The following is a 16205-nucleotide window of genomic DNA, read 5'->3' as shown; positions in this document are numbered from 1 at the left end:
TGAGCATATCTGGAACAGGGACCACTGAAACACATAAAGCCACTTGCTGGAACCACCTTCCATTTTCCCCGCACAAGAACTGCTGCGTGTCTTGTTCAGCCACCCTGGCCACAGGAGCCTTTAGCAGTGAAGCAGAAAACTGTTAGAAACTTATTACTCACAGATTTAATTTGCTTCTGTGAGTCAAATCAGTGCTCACTTCATCAGATGGCCAGACCTCCAACTCTTCCCCATCCCCGTGGTTTGTCAGCAACATTCCGTGCACAGTCACAAAACTGGGCCTCAGTTTCCCCTCCCTAGGGATGGATGCTCGTGCTACATGTTCTCTTAGAGCATCTTTCTCCATCCCATCACCTCTGAGACTGAGAGCTGAGCACCTGAAGCAACCTGACCCAACCAGCAAGCCATCACACTTCAGCCTCTCCTGAAAACACTCCTCCTAGGACTGTCACAAAGCGTGACAGAATAGAGGAGACATGGCTTTCCCAGGAATGCTCTCTTGAAGCACTCTGCAGAGGTTTTAACACATCACAAAGACAGCATGAAAAGTGGGACAAGAGCTACATATCAAGGGCTGGCTGAGGCATGCAAACCTCCAGGGAATGCTGACCTTAGAAACAAGGCCTTTGTAGAAGTGAGAAAAACCTCCAGGAAATGTTCATTAGAAGCTTTTAATCACCTTCCCCTGACACAGGATAAACAAAATGCTTGGTTCAGAAAGGAAAAGCCTAAAATATACACACAATTAGCCCATACTATTACTGGCATTACTGAATGCCACAGTGTCCAGTGTTAAAGAGGACAAACTAAATTTTCTATCAGCTGAAACACTCACTATCCACTCCTTCCCCAAACCAGCCAAATACATCCCTGAGACCATCCATTCTTCAAAAACAAGCACTAAAACAGAGAAAAGCTATGTGACCAAACAGATTTGCCTCATTTGTTTCTCAAACAACCGCAGTAAGATCTCAGGGTGCAAGAGTTGCCTCTAGTACTTGAGCTCTGTACCGAACATGCACTGCTTTATCCTGAGAAACCCTCCCAGGAGAAGAGCTGACCACCTCACCCAGAGACTGTTATCTTGGAACATTTCTGGATGAGTGACCAGACAGGTTGGCTTATTCCCTAAACAAACAAAAAGGAGACTGTTAATAAAGACATCCAAGCTAAAGCTGTTTCTCCTTATGGGAATAGAGAAATCCCAAATCTCCACGTGGCAATTTAGCTGGAACTGCTGACACATCTCTAGAACATATTCCTTCCCCATCTGCCACAGGACTTGCTACTCAGTTGGATGGGCCAACATGGCCCTTCAAGCCATTCTGCAGACAGAGACACTGCCCCTGCTATCTGCTAGAGTATTGCCTCAAATTTACAGCATAAATCACTCTGAAACACCCACCCAAATCCCCGTTCAGGACACTGATTCCTCAACAACATGTAAATAGTCAAACAGCATAAATTATGTCAACTGGGGAGTCTTTTTTTTTAACAAACAAACAAACAAACCAAAAAAACCCAAACAAACAGATTACTCACAACTTGTTTAACAGTTTGGAGAAATAACAAGAAAAAAAAAAACAAACAAAAAAACCCACCTCAGGTTCACTGTGACATTCTGTAAAAATTTAAACACCTTATAAAAATTGGGCCCAGATTATAACAACTACTCAACCATGGCACACATGCATAAGAGACACACATCATTTTAGTTCTGCACTCAATTTATTTAAGCTTGGACAAGCCCTGACACATGCCAAGATTTAAAACTATTAAGCTTAATTTAACATTTAAATCCCACACGCTCTACCCAAGCAAGCAAGCTCTGAACACAAAGCAAGCCTGAGGGGCTGGAAGCGCAGCCCCCCCGCTCCCTTCACCCTAAACCATTTGATAGGATGTTATGTCATGTTATTAAAACACAAGTGTGACTGACAGGCCTCCCTCTCCCCTCCTCCAGCAGCTCTCCAGGGAGCAAGGGTTATTTTGGTAACTTTATCTGTTGTTTTCCTCGGTAAGCGCTTCCTTCTCAAGAGAGAGTTTCATTGATAAAAGCTACCCAAAAGCACCCACAGACTTCCAGCCAAGGGAGCAGTGCAGTACTCCTTAAGTCATCACACACACACCTCAGGCAGATCCACAGACTGCTGCAGATTACAGGGGACTTCACAAACATATGTCACAAACTTAGCAAGACACATTGTCTAGAGAATCTGAGGACAAGCTGCCCGTGTCCCTTTCCTCCTCCACAGCTCCCAGGGTATATGTCACATTAAAAGGAGGAGTTGCAGTTTTCTGGAAAGAAGAATGCCTAGTCAAATCCCAAATATTCCCCAGGCACGTGAATATCAAATCTAAGAACAAATACACTCCTCAGGTCAGTAACATTCTACTCCAGATCACACTTCTCTTTGATGAGAGCCTCAGGCATTTTGGTACAGAAATAGCATATTGCTACTCTTGACTTTGAGACTAAAACATGTTGCAGATTTGCTCTAGAAGGATGAAGCAGCATTTCAATCCCACAATGTTTTTAAGACTCAGAGAAGCTGCAGGCAAAAGAAATTCTTCCATATTTTCACAAAGCACTTTCCATGGATTAAAGCTAGGAACAGACTGTAAGAAAGGATGTGGAACACCAAGTGTAGTGTTATCTCTTTATACAGCAAGTCTTGCCAGTACATGTTAAACACGTTCATATCTTTCATTTGTAAGGAAGAACAAACGCAGAAGAACAGAATCATTCAGGTGAGAGACTAATTAAAAATAAACCCCACAATCTGTTCATGATTAAGAAGAGATGCTACCCCTTCCCAGGACTGCAGGGACAAAGCTCAACTGTTATGGAACATGTCATGGTGAAAAGCAAAAAAAAACCCCAACCAAACCTCACCTCTGCTCCCGGCACAGAGCCAGACTCGCTGCCTGCCCACGCTTTCAGCCTTTACACTATTCTGCTGCTGCCAAGTCCTGCAGCTGAGGAAACCAAAGCAGAGTTATTTTAACCAGCAGCTCCCAAAGCAATGCAGGATCCTAACACAGGTTCTCCTCCAGGCCAAGGGGATGACTCCACAGGTAACTCCACAGGAAGGATAACTGATGTGGAAGGAGTTTTCCTCCCCCTCTCACCAGGGCTGTAGCAGTCCTCAGAGCAAAGTGCAAGATGTGCTTTACTAAGGTGGCCACTAACAACTATGGCTACCTGGGACACCAGGATTGAAAGGATTCCTACACCTTCCAAGTCACTGTTAGTCCAGAAGATTCATCTGATCTTGTACCTCTTCCAGGGAAAGGCAGTATCTTTCTACTGTTATTGCAGCCAACCAAAAACATTGGAACTTCCAGATAAATACTTCCATGGTCAAAATTCCAGCAATATGCCACGGGATACAAACAATTGTAATCAAAACCTCTTGTTTGTTTCTCTATGAAATGAATCATTCTTTCCAGCTACTGTATTCACCATCATCAGGCCAATTCTGTGATTTTATCAGCATCATGGAATATTACAGTCTGTTTCTATGAAAATAAGTACTTTCCACACAAGAACAAGCTAGAACAACAGTCCCTGTACCTCGCTCTGGAGAGTCTCAAGTAAGATGATTTAGCCATCATAGCTCGGGATTGACATCTGAATAATAAGGGATATGAAAAATTCCATGCAAAACCAAAAAACAACAAAACAAAGATGAGTGTCCACCTTGGCTACTAATGATGGCTACAGAGCCAGATGCTCAACACAAGCCTCCTGCTCTAGTATCCCCAGGAGAGAAGAGAAGGAGGAGTCCCAGCTGGGAAACAGTGACTAAGAGTGACTGGATCCTATCAGCTCCTGCACATGAGCTTCTGGAAGCACAGAGCAGAGTAACCCTGGCACTGTTATCCTTCCCTTTGTTTCCAGGTGGCTTCATGATTAGAGACAGAGCTCTGCTGTTCAGCTGTCCACCTTTCCCAATCTCCTCCTAATAACGATGATCATTCCTAAGGACCCATGAGGCTCCCCTGTCCAAACAGCTTCAGATCCACCAGTGGACACAGCAGGAGGCTCATTGCTGAAGTCCTGGATTCAGGTCTGAAGTGCTACCAAGGGACTGAACCCCAAAAGAGGGTAAAACAAAGAGCAACGAGCTCCATAACTGTGGGAGTGAACAGCATTGAACTACTCATACTGCCCAAGTTTTACTCACACACAATGTTTTGACAGCTCTGAAGCACTATTTTAGATACCCTTCAAAAATGATCTCTTGATTTGTTTTACGGCTTTTTATGCTACAAAAAGTGTGAAATATACAAACAAAGAACTTAGAAAACTATGCCAAAGCCCTAAAGGGCTGCTCAGGAGTACTTTCAGCAACATGGTTCCCAAAGTAGTGGATTGTAGTATTAGCCAGCCTCCATAAGTTTGTTTTTGGTTTCTGAGAACAAAAGTTCAGTTCAGAAAGACTCTTCTAGCCCAACTAAGATCAGAACAATCACAGTTTATGAAATAATACTCTTGCCTTAAAAGCTGAGACAAAGATTTGAAGATATACAAAGGTTCTCCAACATTTTAATGCCTATCAGGCTCTAAGTTACTCTTCTACTTTCTCTTACTATCTTCCTTTTTTAACATTCTTGCTTGAATGGCTCCACATGATGTTCACAAAGGGGCTTTCTTCTTTAAGCTAAAACTTTAATCTCCTTAACAGGACCCTAATTTCAAATCTGTGGTTCCACAAAGCAATGCAGAAGTGACTACAGTCAGAAATCAAACTCCATCTCTCAACAAACAATCACTTTAAGATGGCAACAGTATGCTGTGCTGTTATTTAAAGTTATTCATGATGCACAGCTCTAAACCACAGGCAGGCTTTGCCTGTTCCATCTGCCCTGTGTCAATGCAGACACCACACTGGATCATACAGCTGTGCTGCACCAACAACCAGCAGGTAAAGTGACTGGAGCACTGATTCTCATCTTCTAATTGTACAACAGAGAAGACCAAGCTGAATACTCCTCCCCAACATCACACAGCCTACCTGAGCTCCCCAGAAATCTTAGAAAGTTTTCAGAAAATGCCTTTTGCAAGTATTGTAAGTTGGAGATACTGTGAACCCTAGTGAGTAAAACAGGCATTAGAGGACAGCATTTATTAACTAATCTTGGAGGGCATCAGAAAGTCATGATGGGTTTCACCGAAATGCCTCAAGGGAGGAAAGTATTTGGGGAAATTACTTTGGGAAGAGCTGACATACAAAGAGAAGAATTTAAATTCCATCAGCACTCTCCCTAGCAGAACAAGTTTAGACTATGGTTTTATACAAGAGGATGCTGGAAGAGTTCACGAATGCCTGGAGGAGGGGAGGGAAACCAAAAACCCTGTAGTTAGTGGCTTGTTGTATGCTTTCCTCCTTTGTGTAGGCCTTACCTGTGAGCTGCTCACGGAAAGGAAGCCAACATAGCCTCAGAGCACGTGAGAGGGGTTTGAAGTGGACAAGCTCAAGCCACACTGCTGAGTGCCTGAGCTGGAACAAACTCTGCCTTATTCCAGGCAAGTCTGTCCTACACACTGCTGCTATTTCTGGAGTCAGAGGTGAGGGTATTATCAGTGATGGCTGACATGTTCAGTGCCTGCTAAAGCACAGACCATGAAGCAAAAATATGAAACGCTGCAATGCTTTGTGTTCTGTGAGGGACCCATCCTTCTCACAACTACTGCTTTGGACATGTACAGCTAATTAAGGCTATTAACAATCACACTAGAATGAGTGTACACCTTTAGAGCTGTGAATCAGTGGAGAGAAATCTTCCCTAGAACCACACATTCCCAGGTGAGTTCTAGAGACAGGACAAGCATTCACCACAGCAGTCCCATCACAGTACTGTGTTTAACACAAATGCAGGGAAAACCTGCACCCCAACTACTGTTCCAGCCTTTTCTTTTTCGGGCTTTAAAAAACAGTGCTGCTTCACACAGCTAATCAGAAACAAGTGAAGGTGGCTGCTGATCACTGCCTGGAAGCCTTCTGTTAAAAAATAAGCAATGTTACTGCATTCACAAGACCTCTGACTTCTGCTGCAGAGTCAGCTCTACACTTGAGTAAGTTGAGGCAGTTGCCATCAGGAATTTGCATACCTGTGTCACAGTGAGTGGTCCAGCACCTCACCCCTCAGCCATCTCAAGTGCTGAAGCATCAAAAATACAGTGCCCACAGAAGTTGTGGAAGCCCCATCCTTGGAAGTGTTCAAGCCCAGGTTGGACAAGGCTTGGAGCAACCTGGGATAGTGGAAGGTGCCCCTGCCCATGGCAGGGGGTTGGAATGAGATGAGCCTTAAGATCCCTTCCAACCCAAACCCTTCCACAATGCTACAATTCTATGATAAAAAAAAAGCACCCAGGTCACTCCCAAGTGAACAGCAACACAAAATGTTTGACAAATAAAACTCGAGTCAACAGTACTCAGGACCTTGTATCAGTGGAGACAAGACTTTAAGTAGCCTGTCTGAATTTTCCAATAGAAGGATCACGTTAATATTGATTTGTTTAAATCACCATGAACACAACTAAAGAACTGCAGTCTTATGAACAATTCCTGTTGCAAATTATGACAACTGCAGCGTTGCAGTGATTTTACTTGAAAGTGGTCATTTTTCTGATTTTGTGACATACATAGATAGGCCACAGAGATAGACATAAGCCCAAAAATCAATTTGATAAGGAAAGAGCTTGCTGTAAGCTTCTTCCAGATCTTATTTCAAGTCAGCTGAGAACAGCGTAACAGAAGTTGACTCAGCTCAAATCAAGTCTGGGCTGTCACAGAGAGTCTACAAGCCAAGCAGGTTTGGGTTTGTTGGTTTTTGTTTAATTCCATAAAAACTCTTTTGTAGGGCAATTACTAGAAGAATGCATGCTCTGCCGAGTTTGTTTTGCAGTTCACTTGGTGCAAAGTATTTTACCCTGCAATAACAGGACAGTCCAGAAGAGAAAGCCTCAATTAGCAAACTACTGACCATGATGAAGGCTGGTGAGCCTCTTATTAAGATTCAAAAGATCTAGACAGCAAACTTGCCACCAGATTAAGCTAGTAATTATTATTTTAACAAAAGACAGCACATTTGCCTGATTGATTTTGCATAGCAGGGCTGGAAGAGCCATTTGTTATTAAGCCACCCTGTTACATATAAGTAATTAATTATATCAACATAACCAGTTGCATTCTCAAGAAGAGACTCAAAACTCCTGTGACTCAACTAAGGAAACTATGAGAAGTTTTTCACAGAAGAGCACAGAGTTCTACCACTAACTGCAAAGGAGTAAAATACTTCAGGCATCTAGAGAAACCACGAAAACTTACTACATTAAACACTACCTTTTGGTCACCTCAGCAGTTCTTATGCATTGTTTCAGGCAAAGATGCAAAAAATAACAAATGCAGCAAATAAGCATTCCTGTCATGCATAAATAATGGTCCTTTGTCCCTGTGGTGTTACCTGGTGAGAAACATTGGTCTTTAGCCACAGCACTGATGATATTAAAGGCATAAAATACAGCTTAAGTTAAAGCAAAATTGTAGACATTATAAAAAAGAAATGCACTCTAACACAAAATCGTAAAATCTAAGCTGATAAAGCTGCAAGAGCTATGAGATACACCTACCTAAAGGAAAAAAATAAATAAATAACTCAGGCACAGCATCTGCAAAAAGGCAGCACAGAGAAAGAGAATACAGACCCCTCTCTAACTCCTGAAGGAGATTCCTCAGCTCAGAGCTGCAGACACTGAGACACCAGCAGGCCAGGACACAGTTCTTATGAACATCACCTCTGCTCAGGAGTGGAACAGGATGGGTTCTCATCTCCTGTCTTGATGAAGAGAGGTTGCAATTATGCCACAAGCTGGTGCCCAGGGAAGGCAGGATCTCAGCTCCTCACCTAACATCCTGATACAGACAAACTGAACGTGCAGAAAATCAAGATATTCCATGATGACAGAAAATTATCAGCTAACACAAATGAAAAATTTTAGTTCCATAGCAACCAATTTTACAGATATTAAAACTGAATTAGTCAGAAGATCAAAAAACCCCCATATTTTAAAGCAATATTTAAAATAAAAAGGCAAGGACTTAGATCTTTTATTCATCTAATTCTTTGGGGTTTATTATAAGGAAGAATAAATGCAAAGCTTTGGAAAATGCAAGCTTACTTTGGAAAAAAAAAACCAAAAAGCAGAATCTATCAAGAAAGTGGTGCTCAGATGCAGGAAAGTTACACTATAAAGAACACCTAGACATTATCTCTACACTAGAAAACAAACACAGCACATAATTTGCCAAGAATAATCCCTCCTCAGAACATTCCATCCCAACCATGACAACTCCAAGCAGCACTAGAGAGATCACTTTTCTTCCAGTATGAGGGAGGAGAGAGTGCAAGCAGGGAAAACACAACCTGGCTGCATCTGTCTCTACTGTAACAACTGACCAGGTCTTTGTTTTTTAATATATCTCAGCTATTTGGCTCAGTAAATCACCTCCCCTTAACACACCTTTCTCAGTTCCCCCTGAGCCAAGCCCAGGCTGCACAGCCTGCATCAAACCTGACTTCTCCCCTTGGATTTCATTCCTTTTCTGGAGGAAGCAGACCTGTAAGATAACCTTCTACTGAGCCAAACATCTCAGGCCAAACTGATACACAACCAGCTTAGCACAAGTGTCAGCCTGCCAGGAGCAGCACAAAATTAGGGAAACCAAACCCACCCCCAAAAACCCCACAAAAGTAACTCTCTCAGACAAGTAGAAGTGCAGCTAAAGATATGAGAAGTAAGAACCTGTGCTCAGTGCTCTGGTCACAAGACAGTAAATCCAGGTCCTGGCATGACAGAGACCATCCTCCCCTCTCTTCAGCTCCCAGGTGGTTTCAGTAGGATGAAAAGAGCACTTGCACATAAGGCTACATCTTGAGATGAAGCCAAAGGCCAATGCCAAAGTAACCAACCAAAAAACAATCAGACTTTTCAAGTATATTTAGTGTTTTGCTTTAAGACCTAACTACAACAGCTAGGAGCAAACTGGGCTTACATTATCCAAACACAAGGGAAAACAAGAACCTCGGGGAAAAAATGCGGCTAATCCCGGTTAAGAAGCCAAGCCTCAGGAGAAAACGCTTCAGAGAGTGTTGCAGCCTTGTCTCTGTTATTTTTTGTTGTTGTTGCTCAGTTTATTTTCAAAATCCAATCATCTAAATCCCTTTCTCCTAGGTCCAACCATTCTCTTCCACTCACGTGGATAGTCCATCTTCCATTTTATGAATTTTAGAAGCAGGAGGGACTATCATAACCATTCAAATTAATTAGCATCTACCACAAGCCACTGGAAATTCTTCATTAAATGCAGTTTAAGACAGGACAGTATCTGAAAATTTCTCATTTAGATGCACAGGCTTCAACTCCTAGAGCCCAGTTACAGCCCAATAATTAACTCATCTCTTAAAATTGCAACACATTGTTCCTTTAAGTTAGCTCAACTACAAGCATGCAGGTAAGAATTCTCCTTTTATTTTTCTTAAGGATGTAAGAGTTCTTAAACTCCTGTGCCCTTTACAGACTTCGAATCATCACCAGGTCAATATCCCTTAGAAGAAAGAGAGAGTTTAAGCAAAGCCCTTGGCAAGGCTTAAGGTACATCTTTCAGGTTTCTGATCATGGCCTTTAAAAAAACCCAACCCTTTGAGTGCTGATATCTGAACCAGATGATAATGCTGTAGGCACTGTAAGAGCATCACTGGAATACTAACTGCCTCCTCCTTTGCAATAGTAACGATCAGAGAACCAGAACAGCCTCCATTCCACAGCTTATCACCCTGAGAAACCGGGCAGTTGCCACTTAAAACAGCTCCCCTGAAGGCCAGGCAAAATGCCTGTGGAAAAAAAAACCAACAAACCATAAGTGCTGAAAGAGATGGCCAGCTCGGCCAAGGGTGGCTTCACAGTTTGCATTTCCTAAAAACAAGCCCACCCCCACTCCACGTTTAATCCACAGCCCTCATTTAGCTTTTTAGCTCTGGACAGGTAACCAGTCATTTGCTGCCACAAATGAGATACCTCAAAAAGGGTACTTTAAATGCCACCTGTGTATGGGAAAGCTGTGAGAGATGGGAACAACATGAATATGTGCTCAAATACGGGATAATGTCACATGTTGAGGCAAAACAAAACCTTTGATCTTAAACTCAGTAAATTAAGGAGATAAAAGAGGAAAAATAAAATAAATTAAGCTACTGCAACAGATCACACTCATCTACCTCAATGCAAGCAAAAAGCTTTAGGGAAGCCTTTGCATTTCCAATCCATTTACCAAAAAAGTAGAAACACTACAGGACCAGGACAGAGACTGAGCACACACAACTTTTCCTACAGTTACAGTATTACCAAAAGAGATAAACCAAGCACATGTTGCTGTCTGGTTTCTGTTTTCCACCCATAACTTTGAAATAAGTAATTTCACCGGCACTATTTTATCAGATCACTTGAGGAGCTCAGGTCCATAAGGAGTGAGGAATAAAACATTTCAACAGAAGAAATATGACAGTTCTCAGCCCATCAAATGGTACACACTCCCTAGCCCAGTAAGTCATATCAAATTAATTTTCTGGCCTTTTACGTGGAATAAACATCTGACAAAACAGGAAAAATACTACTCTTGAAATACACAGCTTTCATAGTAACTTGTCTTGTTCTTAACCCAGTCCTCAACATTAAGAGAGCCTTATTCTTTCCAAAAAGCAGAGCATTCAGGCACTGTCTTTGCCATAAAGGTGCTGCCAAAGAAACAGAACCATTCAGGATGAAGAAAGCAGCAGGAAGCCAAGACTTTGATCTCTAATCCCAACTTAACCACGACTGTTTGATCTTAGAAAAAATATTTAGCCCCTAATGCATTAGCATTATACAGATTATTATAATGCTTTAAATATTACACAGTCTTTACAAGTGCAATGCAAGTAAAGCTCAACAATTATGGCATCGAGTTCATTCACCAATTAACCAGCTCCAAGGTAGCTTTTGACAGTAAAATTATGCTCCATTAGTAAACCTGATAAGAGAGCTACTGCTTAAGATTATTTTCATACCTTCTAATGTTTCCTGCCTCAAATTCAACAACTTTTCCTTCAAATGCAAATCATCATTAATCAAGCAAAAATTGTTACCTAGCAAAAATATTAATATTTCATGGGTTTATTTATACTATAGCCACCACGAAAATCAGTTTAACAGGCAGCCCACAAAAAAGGGCTTAGGGGCTGCAGCCCATGCTCAGGGAAATGCAAGCTCTGAAGGCTCTCCAGAAACAGGCTCCAAACCAGAATCCTTTCAGAAAGAAGCACTTTGGAACACAGTCTTTAAAAACACACGTATACACTACCTCATTCTACTCTTTTTATATGACAACAAAGTTATGTGAATATCAATTAAAACCTTGATAACAAAATTTTAAGTCGCTCAAAACTGCAACAAGTACACAAGTGCTTTTAACTAGAAAGAAGTTAATTCATCTGCAAAATGCACCAAAACATGTGTTTTATTCTATATTTTGATTGTATTCAAAAATGTTTAAGCTGAGTAGCTCTGACCACTACTTCTTCCAATCAAGGAGCATCCTTCCCATCCTTCTACTACAAAAGGAAAGCAGAAAACAATAATTTTCCTCTGATTTCTTCTTTCAAAAAGTTGGACAGCGTGAAATGCAGAAGAGTTTTGCCCCTGCAGAAGTGGACTCTGCACTCAGTGGAAAAATCAGTAAGTAAAAAGTATTTGGTATCAGTGTGGGGGTCTGTTTTTTCTTTTTAAAAGAATTCTAAAAATACACAGTGCTTAAATAACTGTGTTGATAATACTTCAAACTGACATTCTACAAGTAACCCCTCAAAACCAAAACTTAAAAATTTACTGGTTTGGGGGTTGGTTTGGGTGGGTTTTCTTGCTTTGTGCCACTGTTGTTTTGGGCTGGGTTTTGGGTGTGGGTTGGCTTTTGGGTTTTTATTACTGTTTTCTTTATGTCAAACCACTCTTTACTGAACATGTGTGTTAAACAGCTTCTCTCAACATTCACTCTACAAGCTGAGCTCCTATCCCAGTCAACCACAACTCAACACTTCTGTCCTTTACATTCAAAGAGAACTACCCAGAGAAAGCAAGGGAGGACTTACTCTAAAGGCTTCCACACCTAGAAATCAGCAGGTACTGGAACAACATGATCACATTCACACTAACAAAACAGGCACACCTTTTCTTTTTTCTATGCTTTATGGACTCAAAAGGAAGATTACAGGTTATTCAGACTTAGAAGTGCCCTAGCTTACATGTATCACACCGTTATCAGGAACGCTTCCAGTTTCAAACTGGAAGTTTCACCCCTTTAGAGGAATATTTTTTATGAGAAAAGTAAGACAAACACCTACAGCAGAAAGGCTGCTTCTGCAGCCTACCTGCATCTAAAAATCTTACCTACTACTTGCAGAGAAGTAGTGTCCACACACTGTCCTTACTGATGCTCTCAAGCACAAAACTCCCCCAAATCTTCCATCTACTGTAGCCTGACTGTTTTTAAGTGGGCTGTATGACTCAGACTAGATCCATTTTAAAATGTAATTGTCACTTTTCTGGTATCGTCCAAACAAGCAGTCAGATGCTCTAGGGTCAAAATTAAAAGTTATATCAACAACAGTGAAACAGCCAATACGTCACTTGTTTCCTCTGCTGTCACCTCCAACACAAAGGAAACATCTGAGACCACATCTGACCCTGCTCCCTATCAGATGAAGTGCTACCCCATGTTTACAGCTCATGACTTTTATTCACAGTCTAAATATCAAGAGTTAAACAGCAGGGGTAGGCAGAAGTCAGTTATTTTAATTAATTTCTCAGGGCAGCCCTCTGTGAAGTTCTTTTTGCGTCAGGATACAGCCCATCACATCAGTGTTCCAGCAGCACTGCTGAGGGTAAGGCCAGCTGACAGTGCTCTTTGCAGGCTGACACACAAATAAGGACAGGGCTGCAGAGTGGCACCTTCATAGAGAAAACTCAATCCAAGAGAACCCTGAGATGTCCTGTCGATGCCTGGGATGCCACCCAGGAGAAGATCTGCCTTCAGCACTGGGCATCAGGCAGCACTACAGCCAGACAAGACCAACAGTCAGCAAACTACTGACATCATTCCTAGGAATAGGAAAAGGAAAACCACAAGCAGACGTTCAAAAGAGCAGAGTTCTCAGGAGATATGCAGAGCCAGCATAAGGGTTTGCACATGCTGGAAAAAAAAGCGTGATGCAAAGCATGCCTTCACCTCTGGAGCCTCCCTGCACAGCCCCGTGCCCCAGCCCCGCAGCCACCCCCCTCTGGGCTTGAACTCAGGAAAGGGACACAACTATTCCAGCTGAAAGCTGATAAACTAGACCATAGAAAGGTTCACCTTGCTAAAATGGCAGAAGACCAGCAAGCACTGGAACTATGAAAAGAGAAGGGAGGGGCTATGCAACTGCAAAGAAAGGGAACAACAAGAGCCTGCCTTTTTGGCAGGCTGGCAGCTTGTGAGCAACCGCCTGTGAGAGCAGCTTCCAAGATCCTCTTGGATAGGATGCCTCCCTAAAAGAAGGCCAAAAGGTCCCAGACAGGTGGAAGAAACAGCGAAGGACAAGTTATTCATAAAGCAAATCATCGGAGCGTTTCATAACTGTGATAGATGCTGCAGCAGGACTCACTTAAAGCATCTACAAATGTCTTAATAAACCGCCCAAAATTAAAACACTAAATTGGATAAAAATCTAAATTAGTCTTGTATTATAAGCCAGAAGTAATCACTGACACTTACTGGTTCAAGATTCCCCTCGATGAGAGTAACCATTGCCACTGCCATCTGCTGTCTCCATAATAACGGATGAGAAACGAGCCCAGGTTTTTCCTAATCGCATTCCCACTTTGGTAAAAACACCATTAGAACTGACCCAGTCTGACATTCCTGGACTTCACAGCAGAGAAGCCAAGAACTACACAGACCTCAACACCAGAACAGCTCACCCAAAGCACTTCCCCCAAAGGCTGCTTCAAACGGAGGAAGAACCCAGGAATGAATGAAAAGATGGAGCTGGAAGACTCTGAGCTGGTAACTCAGTTTTTTTTCCTGAGCTGGACTTAAAACCGCTCACGACAGATGTTTGGGAACAACACATAAACCTCCCCGTACACTAAGCCAGATCTAAAGACTGTATATCGAGTTTCATACACGCACAAGCGAGGACTGGAAACCAGCCGCCTCTGCAGCGGAGCTCCACGAGAAGGCAGGAACGCGAAAAAAACACCTCCTCAGGTCAGTGCTGCTACCAGCACGGCGCCTTCGCTCAACACTACGCGGGCAGGGCTCTGGAAGCGAATAACCCCGGAGGCTCCGGAGGCAGAGCACAAAGGCAGCGCCGGGAGCTCTCCCTGCCCGCCGGGCGCTGCCGGAGCCCCGAGGAGCGGACGAGGAGGGGCCGCTCTCCGCAGCCCTCACCGCCACCCCGCCAGCGCTGGGGTCCGCAAGCGCAAACCGCCGCTTTTAAAAGCACAGCCATGAGGGAAGCGCGGCGCAGGCTCGCGGGCGGCGCGGACCCCGCTCTTTGTTCGCCGCCGCGGGCAGGCCCGAGCCCGGCCCCGGGCCCGTCCCTCACCTTCGCGGAACCGTCCTGCAGGGCACTCGAGCACGGCCCGAGGTTGTTGCCCAGCTTGATGCTTTCGAAGCAGAGCCGCACCCACGTCCTCCCGGCACACCGCCTCCTGCCGACAGCTTCCACCGCTGCCCGACCCGCCGCCGAGCGGGGCGCTCCGCTTGGCACGGCCGCGCCCGGCCCCGCCGGCTGCGCCAACTCCGGGCAGGGCACGGCGGCGCCGGGAGGGCCGGCGGAGGCCGGGGGCGCCGCCGGCGCGCCGCCAGCGCCAGCAGCAGGAGGCAGCGCCGGGCCGGGCAGCGGCTTCGGACCGTCCGCACGGCGCCATCTTGGATCCCGCCACCTCCGGCGTCCGCCGCCCGCCCCACGGCACGCACGGCGGTATGCAAATCAGCGCGTGACGGCGGCGGGACCACGCCCCTCTCCTGGGCGGAAGGAGGGGGGCGTGGCTTGCCGCGGGCCCCGCCCCCTCCGCACCGCGGCGCGGCCGTGGTCGCTCAGGGTCGGCGCGAGGGCTGTTCCTCGGGTGGCAGCGCCGCGCCCGAACGGCACCAACGGCCCCGCAGCCCCTCACGGGCCCCGCACCACCTCAGGGCCCCCTAACCCCCTCGCGGCCCGCAACCCCTCAGGGGTCCCCTCAGGCCCCTCACGGCCCCGGCAAAACCCCTTCAGGGGTCCCCTAACCCCCTCACGGCCCCCGCAAAACCCCTCAGGGGCCCCCTAACCCCTCACGGCCCCGGCCAACCCCTCAGGGTCCCCCTCAGCCCCCCGGCCGCGCAGGGCCACGCTGCGGAGCCAGCGCCGGTGCTCGGAGGGACGCGAGGAGCCGAGCTCACCCCGGCGGGAAGGCGGCAGGCGGGCCGCGGGCCTCCCCCAGTAGGTGGCCTGTAGCTGTGACCGGATTTTGCCCGAAATCTCTCGGTTCCCACTCGCAACTCAGCTGACCCAGTGATAGAGAAGTAATAGAGATCATGGGGAAACTGGGCTTTGAGAAGGCTTGGATTAGAGAGGAGCAACAAGAGCAGAAGGATGAGGAAAAACTACCGATGAATGAAGAAGAAATACAGAGGCATGTAGAGAAATTACAGAGCTACATAGAAAAAATGCAGAAGAATGAAGAAGAAATGCGGGAGAACAAGGAAAAAATGAGGAGGAACGAAGAAAAGATACAGGAGATCGATAAAAAAATAGAGGAGATCAAAGAAAAAATACAGGAGAACGAAGTAAAAATACTGGAGGACAAAGAAAAAATACAGCAGATCAAAGAAAAGATACGGAACAATGAAATAAAAATACAGATGAACAAAGAAAAACAGGAAAAGAAAGAAAGAATGCTGAAAAATGTGGGAAAACTACAGAAAAATGAAGTAAAAACAGAGAATGAAATAAAAATAGAGAAGTTCATGGATAAAGTACAGGCAATCAAAAAAAAAATAAGGAAGAACAAATCAAAAATACTGACGGACGAAGAAGGAATGCAAATCAAAGAAGGAATTAAGAACAAGGGAAAAATACAGGAGCTG

The 16205-nt window shown here is 44.6% G+C and overlaps 1 protein-coding gene across 1 annotated transcript in view; it reads right to left on the bottom strand.

Moving 5' to 3' along the window:
* The window catches only part of GLG1 (golgi glycoprotein 1), a 78780-nt gene extending 64897 nt beyond the window's left edge, over positions 1 to 13883 (bottom strand). The window contains exon 1 of the mRNA XM_029965485.1: positions 13851 to 13883. Coding sequence (XP_029821345.1) covers positions 13851 to 13883 — 33 coding nt within the window. The remainder of the gene's footprint in view (positions 1 to 13850) is intronic.
* Positions 13884 to 16205: the final 2322 nt, after the last annotated feature.

This window comes from Manacus vitellinus, unplaced genomic scaffold, assembly GCF_001715985.3.
Source record: "Manacus vitellinus isolate BGI_N305 unplaced genomic scaffold, ASM171598v3 scaffold_10_pilon, whole genome shotgun sequence".
In the NCBI taxonomy this organism is placed as follows: domain Eukaryota; kingdom Metazoa; phylum Chordata; class Aves; order Passeriformes; family Pipridae; genus Manacus; species Manacus vitellinus.
The sequence above is the reverse complement of the archived record's forward strand: the minus strand, read 5'-3'. Positions and strand labels throughout refer to the sequence as shown.